Source organism: Pelophylax lessonae, assembly GCF_965119305.1.
Source record: "Pelophylax lessonae genome assembly, chromosome: 11".
In the NCBI taxonomy this organism is placed as follows: Eukaryota; Metazoa; Chordata; class Amphibia; order Anura; family Ranidae; genus Pelophylax; species Pelophylax lessonae.
Window position 1 is genome coordinate 234772340 of NC_138778.1, and position 15800 is coordinate 234788139.

Genomic DNA, 15800 nt, shown 5'->3' on the forward strand with positions numbered 1-15800 from the left:
CGTTGGCTGACTGGAGAGACTTCCTGGATTTCATATATTTGGTATGAATCTACCAGCCCCATTGGCAAAATGGAGAGATTTCCTGGATTTCATATATTTAGTATGAACCTACCAGCCCCGATGGCTGACTGGAGAGACCTCCTGGATTCCATATATTTGGTATGAATCTACCAGCCCCGTTGGTTGCCTGGAGAGACTTCTTGGATTTCATATACTGTATTCGGTATGAATCTACCAGCCCCCTTGGCTGTCTGGAGAAACCTCCAGGATTTCATATATTTAGTATGAATCTACCAGCCCCGTTGGTTTCCTGGAGAGATTTCCTGGACTTTGTATATTTTCTATGAATCTATCAGTCCCATTGGTTGCCTAGAGAGACTTCCTGGATTTCATATATTTGGTATGAATCTACCAGCCCCATTGGCAAAATGGAGAGATTTCCAGGATTTCGTATATTTAGTATGAACCTACCAGCCCCCTTGGCTGTCTGGAGAAACCTCCAGGATTTCATATATTTGGTATGAATCTACCAGCCCCATTGGTTTCCTGGAGAGATTTCCTAGACTTCGTATATTTTCTATGAATCTATCAGTCCCATTGGTTGCCTAGAGAGACTTCCTGGATTTCATATATTTGGTATGAATCTACCAGCCCCATTGGCTGTCTGGAGAGACCTCCTGGATTCCATATATTTGGTATGAATCTACAAGCCCAGTTGGTTGCCTGGAGAGACTTCCTGGACTTCATATATTTGGTATAAATCTACCAGGCCCTTTGGTTGCCTGGAGAGACTTCTTGGATTTCAGATACTGTATTCGGTATGAATCTACCAGCCCCCTTGGCTGTCTGGAGCAACCTTCAGGATTTCATATATTTAGTATGAATCTACCAGTCCCACTGAATCTACCAGCCCCATTGGTTTCCTGGAGAGACTTCCTGGACTTTGTATATTTTCTATGAATCTACCAGCCTTGTTGGCTTACTGGAGAGACCTCCAGGATTTCATATATTCGATATGAATCTATCAGCCTTGTTGGCTTACTGGGGAGACCTCCTTGATTTCATTTATTCAGTATGAATCTACCAGCCCTGTTGGCTGACTGGAGAGATTTACAAGTTTTCATATATTTGGTATAAATTCACCAGCCTCCTTGGCTGACTGGAGAGACTTTCTGGTTTTTCATATATTGAGTATGAATCTACCAGCCTCATTGGATGACTGGAGACATTTCCTGGATATGATATATTCGGGATGAATCTACCAGCCCTGTTGGTTGCCTGGAGACATTTCCTGGATATGATATATTCGGGATGAATCTACCAGCCCTGTTGGAGGGACTTTCAGGATTTCATGTAGAAAGTCATTCAGAAAAGTCTTCAGTGTTAAAGATACACATTCACTCTCCTTTAGACACTAGCAAATAACAAGGCATGTTGCATGTTCTACTTTTTTGCCTCAGGTGAGCCTGCATCAACTAACTGCCACTGTGACCTGCCAGTGTTCCTATCCTGCTGGTTCCAGTGGGAGCTTCCACTGCTATAGCAACTGGTCTTTGAGCCTGCCTCCCTGATCGTGACAGAAGTCCCTGGTACCAGGGAGGTTGGGGACCGCTGTCTAAATGGAGAAAAAAGAAAACAGCCTCTTCAGAAATAGACTGCTTGGCATTCTGAATCTGGGTCAGAGATGGGTATGTGGCCCAGTCTGATCTAAGTCCAGAGAGAACATGGAGACTCCTGAGGGCAACCCTGGATGGAATAGACTTGGCAGAGGAAGACTCCAAAGATACAGCTACCAGATTACAGGTGCCAGTTTCCTCAGAGGACACCAGGTAGATCTCCTCAGAACAGCTATAGGAGTATGGGCTGCGGTCATTCCCAGCAGTGGCATTCTGTGTGCAGACATGTTGCACCTGTGTAGTAATCACGGAACAAGAGCTAAAGTGCATTGCAAGGTCTCAGTTAATCGCAAAGCCGGGCAGCCGGTGGTGATGAGGGTCAGGTGGCCCGGTCACTGTAGGCAGGTACTTACAAGCGGGAGCGGAATAGTGTTTCCTCTACAATGAATGGTGAGAAAGTGCAGAACACTGGGGCTGTGCCACAGCTCTCCACCTGGAAAGTGCTCCTCCGCTGTCAAAGCTTTGGAGATTTTTTTTTTTTTTTTTTTTTTTTTTTTTTATAACCTAACCCTGCTTTACACTTCTCCACAACTTTATCCCTGACCTGTCTGGTGTGTTCCTTGGCCTTCATGATGCTGTTTGTTCACTAAAATTCTCTAACAAACCTCTGAGGGCTTCACAGAACAGCTGTATTTATACTGAGATTAAATGACACACAGGTGGATTCTATTTACTAATTAGGTGACTTCTGAAGGCAATTGGTTGCCCTAGATTTTTTAGTTAGGGGTATCAGAGTAAAGGGGGGGTGAATACAAATGCAGCCACACTTTTCACAGATTTATTTGTATCATTTATCATTTTCCTTCCACTTCACAATTCTGGCCACTTTGTGTCGGTCTATCAAATAAAATCCCAATAAAATACATTTACGTTTCTGGTTGTAGCATGACAAAATGTGGAAAATTTCAAGGGGTGTGAATACTTTTTCAAGGCACTGTATTTGGAAGATGGGGACACGACTTTTGACATAATATTTTTAAGATTTCCTGATCGGATTTAGCTCACCTTCGGCTCTGTGTTGCAGAGGCGGCCTTTGAATTCGGGAGGAAATGCTCATTTTCTGGGCCCAGCATAGCAGCTCATAGGAAGGAATTCCAGACAGAGTAAAAGAATAAGAACTTTATTACAGTATCACATCATATAAAAGAGAAGACTACCCCATCAGGGCGTACCTGGTACCTGCAGGGGGAGGAGCCTCTAACATTTACAGCTGAACTCCAGGATAATTCTTCCTGCATTATTTTCCTCCCATTTCATTTTTCTTTCTTTATCAAGTTCACCCATTAAAAAGTCAAGGATGTCATCGCTGTTTGCCAGAGGACGCAGCACTGCCCCGGCGCTGTGACGAGAGGAAGTTCTGACATCATATCCTGTTGGTGTTCGTCACTGAGGTTCCAGACTACAATTCCCATCATGCAATAGGAATGAGGGCGGGCACACATTCCAGCAGGAGGGAGTGGATGGGACAGACCAGCAGTGATGTAATGATTCCGTCACACGACAATGGGGGGGGGGGTTTACAGACGGTGGCACGGGAAGGGGCGGCACACGGGATGTTGGGGACACCAAGTTGATCGATCATCACTGATCACAAACGTCTGCTGGAGTTCAGCTTTTCCAAAAATGAAGAATATTAACATTCCTCCCAGAGAAGAAATCCCGATCTCCCATTGGGAGAGGCATAACTCCGCCCACCCCTTCTGACCACTCCCATCAAGGTGTGGCCATGGCTGGTCATCTGATCGATCACAAAGGCCGCAGTGACGTTCCTTCTTCGGACCCATTTTCCATCACCAATCGCGGGGTAATCAGAGAACTCCACGGCTCCTTAAGCTACAAGAGGGTGCAAATGACACAATTTATAATGAATAGAAAATACATCCAAGCAGATTCACACAGAAAAAAAAAAAAAAAATGGGATTTTTGACTTAATGAAAAACCCATTTCTCTGATGTTCATTGATGGACACAGCGCCGGGTCTTCATAACTATTGGGTTATACTGCCCCCTACAGGAGTAGGACACAAGGCAGAAAAAAAAAAAAAAATCTGGCTACGCCTATGGGCAGTCCCAGGGGGTATACTCCCGCTCTCTGCTATAGGTACTCAGTTTTGTTACAAGCAGTGTCAGAAGAAATAGAACTCCACAGAGGGGTGGGTGCTGTGTCCGTCAATGAACATCAGAGAAATGGATTTTACGGGAAGTCAAAAATCCCATTTTCTCTTTCGTTCATTGACGGACACAGCTTCTGGTATTCATAACCTTTGGGACGTCCCAAAGCAGTGTTAAAACATGAGGGGTGGGAACAGCGAAAAAATTCCCCAAGGCTAAGTTATAGCCAACCAGGTAAACAGGAGCTCAAGCAAAACAACTGGAGCCCACCCGAAAAAACAATACACCCTCAAAGAGGACCAGATCCTCTAAAAAGCAGCCTGCAAAAACCTTGCGGACAAATGAAGCATCCCCAGATGCCAACACATCACTTTATAAAACTTTGTGAAAGTGTGCGCCGACGACCAGGAGGCCACCTTGCAAACCTGCATCACTAAGGCCTGATGACAGGAGTCACCGAGCGCCCGAGTAGAGTGCGCCTTGACAGGGAAAGGAAGAACCTGACCCTGGATGGAATAGACCTGAACCACCGTCTGTCTGATCCATCTGGTAATGGTCGCAGAGGAAACGGACAACTCTTTCGGAGGCCCATCCCTGAGCACAAATAGGGAGTCTGACTTAAAAGACTCTGTAGCTGCCAGGCACACAATAATTGCCCGGTCAACATCCAAGGCATGCAAAGCAATTTCCCTCGGGATTAGTTGACCAGGGACACAGGGAAGGCAACACAATGTCGTCATTCAAATGAAAAATCAGAGAAAACCTGAGGAAGGAATGATGGACAGGGGAGAAGAACCACCTAATCATTGTGAACGACAGGATAATGCTGCCAATTCCGACACCCTGCGCGCAGAGGTGAAAGCCACCGAAAAGGCCACCTTCTGTTACAGGTAAGCACGGGAATCTCCAGAAAATTCTCAAAAAGAGGCTTCTGGAGGACAGAGCACCAAATTGAGGTCCCAAGGTGGCAACAGAGACCGCACTGGAGGGGTCAAGTGCTTAACTCCCTGAAGAAAAGTACGCACCAGGGAGTATGTGGCCAAGGGAGGTTGAAATAAGACCGCTAAGGCTGACACTTGACCCTTGGTAGTACTCAAGGCCAGTTTCTTCTCAACCGCCCATTGAAGGCAGGTCAAGTCCTGAGCCACCGAACAAGAGCGAGGATGGACCCCAAGAGATTCACACCACGCAATGCACGTCTTCCACGTGCAATGGTAGATCTTCCGAGAAGTAGGTTTCCTAGCTTTAACGGTTCATTAAACACTGACTCACGACAGTAAAGCAGGATGTAAGATTGGTCCTTGGGACAGCAGATCCTCCCTGAGAGGAAGCTTCCAAGGAACGTAAGCGACCAGCCGCACTGGATTGGCGTACCAAGCCTGGAATGGCCAGTCCGGGGCCACTAAGATGACCGAAACCCCTTCTGCCTCAATCCTGCGCATAACTCTTGGAGGAAGCTTGAGAGGAGGGAAGGCATAAAATCAGACGATACTGACCCTACGGGGCCACCAGTACACCTGTGGCGTCCGCCAGAGGATCCCGTGGCCGAGCCACAAACCTCTGAACCTTTATGTTGAGCCGGGAAGCAACAGATCCACCTCAGGAATGCCCCACCGGAGACACAACTAAAGAAACACCTCCGGATGAAGGGACTACTGCCCTTGGTCCAATGCTTGCCGACTGAGGTAATTCGCCTGCCAGTTTTCCACCCCGGGAATGTGTACGGCGGAGAGGGCTGGAACGAACCGTTCTGCCCACCTTAGAATGGCGGCTTACCTCTACAGCCGCCAGGACACTTCTTGTGCCCCACTGGTGACTGACATAAGCCACGGCCGTGGCATTGTCTGATTGAATATGCACTGGACAATCCTGAAGACGATCCGTCCAACGTTCCAGGCAAAGTCTGATCGCTCTTGAGTTCCAAGACATTGATCAGTAGTCTGGACTCTTCCAGTGTCTAGAACACCTGAGCAAAATATTTGCCGAGGACGCCTCCCCAACCGGACAGGCTGGCATCCGTGGTGACCACTGTCCAATACAAGGGGAGGAAGGATTTTGCCCTGCCGAAGCGCCAGAGAGCGAAGCCACCATATCAGGGACTCCTTCGTTCCCTGGCTCAGCCGGGTCTGATTGTCAAGAGACTGTGGATTCTTGTCCCATTTGGCCAGAATCTCCCTGCAGGGACCTCATATGAACTGTGCAAACTGAACCACCTCAAAAAAAAGGTAGACACCATGAGGCCCAGCACCCGCATGCAAATCTGGAGGGATGACCATCTGCTGGACAGCAGGATACGAATTACAGCCTGTAGTTTCTGGAGTTTGTCCAGAGGAAGGAGCACTCTGGCTAAGGCCGAGTCCAGAGTCAGACCCAGATAGTCCAGCTTGTGGACCAAACCAGAGCACACTTCTGAAAATTCAGAACACAGCCAAACTCCCTCAAGCTCGTATGGGGATTTCCAGGTTTGCCACCAGGAGACTCGGCTTGCAGAAGGAGGACGTCCAAGTAGCCCAGTACCGCGATCCCCCATTGGCATAACAATTCTGGCACTGGGGCCAACACTTTAGCGAAGACCCGAAGAGCAGAGGCAAGAACAAAAGGTAACGCCACAAACTGATAATGCTCCTCACCCACGGCAAAGCGGAGGAAGCACTGGAGACCGACACATAATGGAATGTAAAAATAAGCATCCTTAAAGTCGATGGAGGCAATAAAATCCCCCTGATGCAGGGAAGCCACTGCCGTTCGAACGGACTCCGTTCTGAACTTCTGCAACCGCACAAAGCAGTTCAGCCCTGTGGAGTCCAGAATTGGAAGCACCTTGCCTTCCTTCCTGGGGACTATAAATAGGTTTGAGTTTAACCCCTGAAAACTTTCCGAAGTCAGAACCAGGACCATCACCTGTAAAGTAAAAGAAGCCGGTAAGCGGACCGGAGACAGACGCACGTCGGAAGAAAGAACCTTACCGGAGGGTAAAGAACAAAACTCGATCTTGTAGCTGGACTGAATGACCTCGTGGACCCATCTGTTCTTGTACCAGGGGGGACCACAGGTCCAGGAACCAGCGAAGACGTCCCTCCACCGCAGAGAGGGGTGAGGGTACACCTTCCTGCTAAAGGGTCGTTGTCCGCAGGTCTGAAAAAGCCCGCACTTGACTTGCCAGACCAAGTTCGCTTAGATCCTCCAGAGGTCCCGAGGGACGAAACAACTTCTTATGAGCCGAGAAGGAGGACCCACGACAACGACGAGGGTCCTTGCCCTTAGTAGCCTGCGGAAGAAATGTACTCTCCCCCCCCCCTGAGAGACCTTTAATTATGTCATCCAGGGTAGCACCAAATGAGAAAAGAAAAGCTCAATCAAGACCCTTTTAGAATTCTGGTCCGCAGACCAGCATTTGAGCCAAAAGACACGCTAAAGGACCACTGCCTAAACAGAGAGCCGAGCCACTAGGAGAGCCGCATCCAAAGAGGCAACACAGATAAACTGCAGCCCCTGGACCAGCTGGTCCGCTAGCTCAGCAAAAAGGCAGGGGGGGAGCTACTTTCCCCCTCCAAGTCACGGGATAATGGGGAATCGCCTAGCAACTCGCTTAGGGACCCCAGGGAACGTCTTGGTCGTCCCCACACTTCAGTGACAATTCTGTCAAAGTAGGAGGGGAAGGGGACTCCTTTGCCGCTCTGGATGGCTTGTGAGTGCCAAATGGAACCTGCGCCTCTATCGCAACCGCGTCTTCCAACTTTAAGTCTCAAGCACAGATACAATCAGTGCCTCCACCAGTGCCTTTTCATGCGTGGTTGCAGAAGCGGAGGAATCGCCCTCACTATCTGAGGATTCAAGGCGCATGGTTGCAGACCCAGTAGGGTAGCTCACACCTGCCGAATCAGATTCAGAATCTGCAGAGACAGATGATGCAGGGGAAGGCAGAGGGGCGCTTTATGCCAGCCTGTCGCCCAAAGCCACCTCCACCCGGGGCACAAGGGAATCCGTCAGTGCATTGATGGATAGATGGAACCCGGAAGCCCCTGCAGCCCCTAGAGAGGGGATTAGATGGGAAGATGTGGTGCAAAGACTCCATGAGTCACCAGGAGGACCCCACAAAAAAAAGTGTAAAACACTGCTAAGGGACAGCCCCCACCGCTCTGGCAGCACCACCCGGTTGCCAGTCACAGAGCACCAATCGATCCTTAGAGAGAGAGAGAGAGAGAGGACCCAACCAGACTCACTACCCCGCAGAAACCAGGAGACTACACGAGCAGCGATCAGGAAATAAAAGGATCCAGGAATCCGCACCAGGGGATGAGGAGGGTTCCCACCCCCGAAATCGGCGCCCAGAGGGCTCCATTGTCATGGCCGCCGCTCATTTCAAAGAGTGAACCACCACAAAATGGCAGCCGGACTACACAAATATGGCCGCCGTGCATGGAGCACACAGGCAACAAGAAAATGGCAGGCCCGTGCGGCACCAGGATGACCCCTAGGCCTCCAGGACAGGCCCAGGCAGGACAGGGGGGCCCTGGCAGGAGCCCCCCCCCACATACACAGCTGATCGTCTGGCCAGGGCCCCCCCACACACAGTTGATTGTCCGGTCGCCTGCGGCACCCCCCCCCCCAATCGCCAGCATAGCACACTGTCCCCCACCCTAAGAGGTGGACCAGAGCACCCACACAGCCCCAGCATAAGTGGAGGGCGGGGGGAGGGTTGGATGGGGGGACAGATGAAAGTGGGGCCTGACGGGACAGAGGGGAACCCGGGGGTCCAACCCTCTCAAGGAGGGGCCCACGTCCTTCCCAAAACCTTCCAGGGGCAGAGGGAGGTCAGCTACCCAATATACCATGAACCAGATGGGTACCGCTCCAGAGAGAGCCCCTCGCCACCGAAATGGGAGGGGGGGGGGGGGTCGGCCAGGAGGAACGCTGTGACCTGGGCCGAGACCTGGTCCTATGAGGCGTTTAACTCACAGGCCAGCCCCCGTCCAGTGAGACTATGTCGCGGCTGACCTATCGCGGAGCTGACATCTGCGTGGGCTCGCTGGCCAGACTGGGGGGGGACCACTGGATCTAGATTGTCCAGCCCATCGCCCAGTCCGGCAGTTGATTGTAGATCTCACAGGAAAAGACCAGGAGGAAAAAATTGCCAGGACTAGAGATCCCAGCAAGGAACTAGGTCGTTACTCCTTGACTAGGCAGAAACAAAAACTGAAGGCCTAAAGCAGAGAGAGGGGAGTAAACCCCCTGGGACTGCACATAGGTGTAGCCAAGTCTTTTTTCTGCTTCGTATCCTACTCCTGTAGGGGGCGATATAACCCAATAGTTCTGAATAATGGAGAGCTGCGTCCGTCAATGAAAGAGAAAATACATTCATGTTTTTGGTTGCAACGTGACAAAATGTGGAGCATTTTAGGGGTATGAATACTTTTTCAAGGCACTGTATTTAAATGTTTAAAACGTTTTTTTTCCCCCCACATAACTTTATTGCCATTACCCAGGAGATCAATATCCGCTATGTGATAGGATATAGGTGACAGGATCTCTTTATGAGACATCCAGGGTCTCAGTCATACACGCCATTTTCTGCCCATAGCCGCCCTTCCTAGTGAGACAGCGGAGCCCAGTGAACATGGTGGGGGGGGGGGGGGGGTCGCATGGGGGGAGGCACGGTGCTTGTGGAAGCGATCGGCAGCTTCACAGCGGCTTACATCACTTCCACAATGAAAGCCAAGAGTCGTCTTGTTAACCACTTTACGACCGCCACGTGCTCACGCCCCCGCTTGTCAGCGGGGAAGCCGATGCAGTAGGTAGGCGGCTCTGATTGCTGCCCGACACCTGCGATGGCTCCCATCGACGGTCGGATGTTATAAACACAGCTGATCGTTCTTCTCCCTGGAATGATCACAGAGCGCCTGTGATCCTTCTATATAGGATCACATGTTTCTATGGTCATTTTACAAGCCACGCCCCCCACAGTTAGAAACACGCCCCTAGGTACACATTTAACCCCTTGATCACCCACAGGGTTAACCTCTTACCTGCCAGTGTCATTATTACAGTGACAGTGCATATTTATAGCACTGATTACTGTAGTAATGTCATTGGTCCCCCCAAAAGTGTCAGTTAGGGGTCCGATCTGTCCGTCGCAGTCCTGAAAAAAAAAAAAAAAAAAAAAAAAAAAAAAAATCGCAGATTGCCGCCATTACTAGTAAAAAAAAAAAAAAAAAGACGTAAATCTTTTCCGTAGTTCGTAGATGTGATAAACTTTTGCACAAACCAATCATAATACGCTTGTGATTTTTTTTTTTACCGAAAATATGTAGCAGAAAAAAAAATTGCCCTAAAATGTTAATAAATTTTGATTTTGATTTTTTGGGGAATGTTATATAGCAGAAAGTGAAAAATATATATTTTTTTTTTTACAGAATTGTCGCTCTTTTTTTGTTTATAGCGAAAAAAAAAAAAAAAAAAAAAAAATCGCAGAGTTGATCAAATACCATTCAAAGAAAGCTCTGTGGGAAAAAAAAAAAAAAAAAAAAAAGAAGATGTCAATTTTATTTGGGTACAGCGTTGCACGACCGCGCAATTGTCCGTTAAAGTAACGCAGTGCCGAATCGCAAAATATGGCCTGGTCATTAAGGGGGAAAATCTTCCGGTCCAGAAGTGGTTTAAAGCACACGTCTGCTGCATGGTAAAAATCCGAAACCCCGCCCCCATTCAGACTTTACCACCATCCCCCCACCTTGAGGCGGCTCCGGCTCGGATCCAGCTCATTTCCTGCCCATATAGATGAATGAATCCGGAGGATTACCGTACCTTACGATTGGTGGGAACAGCAAACTCTACGATTTCCTTCCCATCCTCCATCTCGTACACCAGATCAAATTTCCCCGGCTCCCTCCCTGTGACAGGGAAAGAGAACATTTATATGCAGAAAATAATAAAAGGGGGGGGGGGTCCCCAAATTCTCCAATAGATGAAGGAGTCAGCACACAAATAGAGCATATAAAGAGGAAAGGTAAGCAGGCCGGCGATTATCACATGCAACGTCTCTACCTGCCTGTTCACCGTCTTCTACAGCAACCCCCCCCCCCCCCGCCGACCTTTTTAGCACCAGGGATCAGTTTCACCACAGTCAATTTTCCCAGGGACCGGGGGAGGGAGATATTTACTGAGTCGGTCTTCAGTCCCCCTTTACATCACAGCCCCCTTTTACATTAATGTAACAGGGTCTGCTCTGTAAAGGGGGGCTGTGATGTAAAGGGGGGACTAAGGACACTGATATAAAGGGGGAACTGCTCTGTAAAGGGAGCTGTGATGTAAAGGAGTGCACTGTGATGTAAAGGGGGCATTGTAATGACTGTAATGTAAAGGGGACTGCACCGTAAAGGAAGGGGACTGTAATGTAAAGGGGGCGCTGTAATGTAAAGGGGGGGCTGTAATGTAAAGGGGCGCTGTAATTTAAAGGGGGCATTGTAATGACTGTAATGTAAAGGGGGACTGCACTGTAATGTAAAGGGGACTACACTGTTAAGGGGGAACTGGGATATAAAAAAGGGAACTGCACTGTAAAGGGGCACAGTAATGATTACACTGCAGTGCCCTTATATTACAGTGCCCCTAGCAATCACAGCCTCCTCCGTCACAGGGCCCCTGCAGTCTGCCCCCCTTTCCTCTCCAAGATCACTCTTCCCTTCCTATTCTTATCTCTGCCTCCCCTGCACTCTTCCCTTCCTTGTCTGATCTCTGCCTCCCCTGCACTCTTCCCTTCCTAGTCTCATCTCTGCCTCCCCTGCACTCTTCCCTTCCTTGTCTGATCTCTGCCTCCCCTGCACTCTTCCCTTCCTAGTCTGATCTCTGCCTCCCCTGCACTCTTCCCTTCCTAGTCTGATCTCTGCCTCCCCTGCACTCTTCCCTTCCTAGTCTGATCTCTGCCTCCCCTGCACTCTTCCCTTCCTAGTCTGATCTCTGCCTCCCCTGCACTCTTCCCTTCCTAGTCTGATCTCTGCCTCCCCTGCACTCTTCCCTTCCTAGTCTGATCTCTGCCTCCCCTGCACTCTTCCCTTCCTAGTCTGATCTCTGCCTCCCCTGCACTCTTCCCTTCCTAGTCTGATCTCTGCCTCCCCTGCACTCTTCCCTTCCTAGTCTGATCTCTGCTTCCCCTGCACTCTTCCCTTCCTAGTCTGATCTCTGCATCCCCTGCACTCTTCCCTTCCTAGTCTCATCTCTGCCTCCCCTGCACAGAACTCAAACCTTTAGCAGGGCAAAGGCTGTGATCAGTCAGTGTCCTCTTCCGGCTCCCCGCCCACCCAACGATGTCATCCAACAGCAGAGCAGAGAATGAGAGGGGGTCTCCATTCCGATCTGTAACTCCTCCCGCCCCCTGCCCTGCTGATTGGATAACAAAGTCAGCCGGGTGGGCGGAGGAGCCGGGAGAGAACACGCAGGAACGGCCACACAGCAGGAGGGGAGCACTCTGACCGCGGTCGCTGCTCATCTCTTGCTGTGCGGCTCGATCGGCAACAGGCCACAGACCGGCACCTATGGTATGTAGATTACATCACTGGGATGGTCCCTGTGTGCTGGGATGACTGACTCTAGTAGCTACTTTGTCCATCGCTGGCCAATAAAGGCGCCCAAAGCTGGGCATCCAGATAGAAGATGGCGGTGTGGGACCCGGAGTATTGGAGAGGGGGTAGCTATAGTGCCTTTAGTCCTGCTTTAATATAATATTCATTGAAGTATTTCAGGTCTCTTACTTACTCTTCTGCTTGGATAGTAGCTCCACCTCGACCTGCAGCGTCACCGGATCAACGCTACGAACAATACCCTCCTGGACAAACAAAGGGACAAGAATAATAAAAGATGGCTGAGCTTCTTACACCCAACACAGCACTGATACCCCCCACCCAGAGCACTGTGCCAACACATTACACCCAACACTGCACTAATATCCCAACCCAGAGCACTGTGCCAACACATTACACCCAACACTGCACCGATACCCCCCACCCAGAGCACTGTGCCAACACATTACACCCAACACTGCACTGATACCCCAACCCAGAGCACTGTGCCAACACATTACACCCAACACTGCACTGATACCCCCCACCCAGAGCACTGTGCCAACACATTACACCCAACACTGCACTGATACCCCCACCCAGAGCACTGTGCCAACACATTACACCCAACACTGCACTGATACCCCAACCCAGAGCACTGTGCCAACACATTACACCCAACACTGCACCGATACCCCACCCAGAGCACTGTGCCAACACATTACACCCAACACTGCACTGATACCCACCACCCAGAGCACTGTGCCAACACATTACACCCAACACTGCACCGATACCCCAACCCAGAGCACTGTGCCAACACATTACACCCAACACTGCACTGATACCCCAACCCAGAGCACTGTGCCAACACATTACACCCAACACAGCACCGATACCCCACCCAGAGCACTGTGCCAACACATTACACCCAACACTGCACCGATACCCCAACCCAGAGCACTGTGCCAACACATTACACCCAACACTGCACTGATACCCACCACCCAGAGCACTGTGCCAACACATTACACCCAACACTGCACCGATACCCCAACCCAGAGCACTGTGCCAACACATTACACCCAACACTGCACTGATACCCCAACCCAGAGCACTGTGCCAACACATTACACCCAACACAGCACTGATACCCCCTACCCAGAGCACTGTGCCAACACATTACACCCAACACTGCACTGATACTCCCACCCAGAGCACTGTGCCAACACATTACACCCAACACGGCACTGATACCCCCCACCCAGAGCACTGTGCCAACACATTACACCCAACACTGCACTAATATCCCAACCCAGAGCACTGTGCCAACACATTACACCCAACAGTGGACTGATACCCCCCACCCAGAGCACTGTGCCAACACATTACACCCAACACTGCACCGATACCCCCACATTACATCCAACACTGCACCGATACTCCAACCCAGAGCACTGTGCCAACACATTACACCCAACACTGCACTGATACCCCCCACCCAGAGCACTGTGCCAACACATTACACCCAACACTGCACTGATACCCCCCACCCAGAGCACTGTGCCAACACATTACACCCAATACTGCACTGATACCCCCACCCAGAGCACTGTGCCAACACATTACACCCAACACTGCACCGATACCCCCCACCCAGAGCACTGTGCCAACACATTACACCCAACACTGCACCGATACCCCCACATTACACCCAACACCGCACCGATACCCCCACATTACATCCAACACTGCACCGATACTCCAACCCAGAACACTGTGCCAACACATTACACCCAACACTGCACTGATACCCCCACCCAGAGCACTGCGTTAGAACAATAAACACCCACCGTCTCCACATGCTACGCCATGAACAGACCCCATCGAAGCTGAACCCTGACCAGGGAGATCCCATGGAGGCCTCCAGTACACATCCAAAAGCACTGAGACCGCTGATGGGTGTCGCCATCTTGGATGTGATGTCACCAGACTAGCAGCCGTCACTTAAGTGACACTCTATATAGAGTATCCCCCTTCACTTCTCCTCTGGCTGCTACATAAAATGTTATGTGGGGAGGGGCAGAGAAGCTGGGCCAGCACAGACATTAATCAGAATCAAACACTCTCAGGAAGAGTTGAATTTTCTAGCAAGTTGGAGGCAGATTGGAAATGTTTATGGAAAGAAATAACTCTGCATGAACCCATTCAAATGACTGGATCTTCCATTTCTCCCGGGACACACTGTGTGCACAGATTTATATCCAGCATCTGGGCGGAGTGACAGGCTGCAGCATTGCTGTACAGCACCATCCACAAATAACATGGGCGGGGTGCTGAGGACAAGTGGGAGGGTCCCTGACAGCCAGGCTGGGGAGGAAGTGTCACCAACCGTCATCCACACCAGAGGGGAGGGAGGCAGAGTCAAGAATAGGAAGGGAAGAGTGATCTAGGAAAGGGGGCAGACTGCAGGGGCCCTGTGACGGGCAACACTGCAAGGGCACCGTGGCGGGCAACACTGCAGGGGCACCGTGGCGGGCAACACTGCAAGGGCACCGTGGCGGGCAACACTGCAAGGGCACCGTGGCGGGCAACACTGCAGGGGCACCGTGGCGGGCAACACTGCAGGGGCACCGTGGCGGGGGAGCTGTGATTGCTAGGGGCACTGTAATAGAAAGGGCACTGCACTGTAATCATTACTGTGCCCTTTTACAGTGCTGCCCCTTTTAAATCACAGCCCCCCCCTTTACAGTGCAGTCTCCTTTACATCACAGCCCCACCTTTACATCAAAATGCCCCCTTTACATTACAGTGCCCCCCTTTACACCACAGACCCCCCATTTACGTTACAGTGCCCCCCTTACAATGCAGTCCCCTTTACATGACAGTGCCCCCTTTACAGTGTAGTCCCCTTTAGTGTAGTCCCCTTTACATTACAGCCTCCTATTACTATACAATGCATTCCCCTTTACATCACAGTGCCCCCTTTACATAATAGCCCCCTATTACTCTACAGTGCACTACCCTTTACATCACAGCGCCCCCTTTACATCACAGCGCCCCCTTTTACAGAGCACTCCACGTTACATTCATGTAAAGGGGGGGCTTTGATGTGAAGGGGAACTGAGGACACCGATATAAAAGGGAGGACTGTGCTTTAAAGGTTGGATGGGGACAGACTCTGAATATCCCCTCCCCCCAGTCCCTAGGAAAATTGGCTGCCGTGACACCAGTCCCTGGTACCAAAAATGTTGGGGACCACTGGTCTAAGACACTCCTACCTCTGATTGCCGGGCTCATCAGATTAGGAGTGGGATTTGGTGGGATCACTGCTGTGCTGTTCTTCTTGCTGGAGAGGAAGCCGCACCTGAGGAGCTGCAGTGCAAGAATCTCCCTGCTTCATCCATTCTGTGGGTCTGCGATTTCTCCACCTTTATCATTTCCCCACCACTCACCAG

The 15800-nt window shown here is 50.4% G+C and overlaps 1 protein-coding gene across 1 annotated transcript in view; it reads right to left on the bottom strand.

Moving 5' to 3' along the window:
• Positions 1-3362: 3362 nt before the first annotated feature.
• COIL (coilin) overlaps positions 3363-15800 on the bottom strand; it is a 34069-nt gene continuing 21631 nt past the window's right edge. The window contains exons 6-8 of the mRNA XM_082272214.1: positions 12539-12608; positions 10592-10677; positions 3363-3509 (exon numbers count right to left, since the gene is read on the bottom strand). Of these exons, the coding sequence (XP_082128340.1) occupies positions 3423-3509; positions 10592-10677; positions 12539-12608 (243 nt within the window). The 3' untranslated portion in view covers positions 3363-3422. The remainder of the gene's footprint in view (positions 3510-10591; positions 10678-12538; positions 12609-15800) is intronic.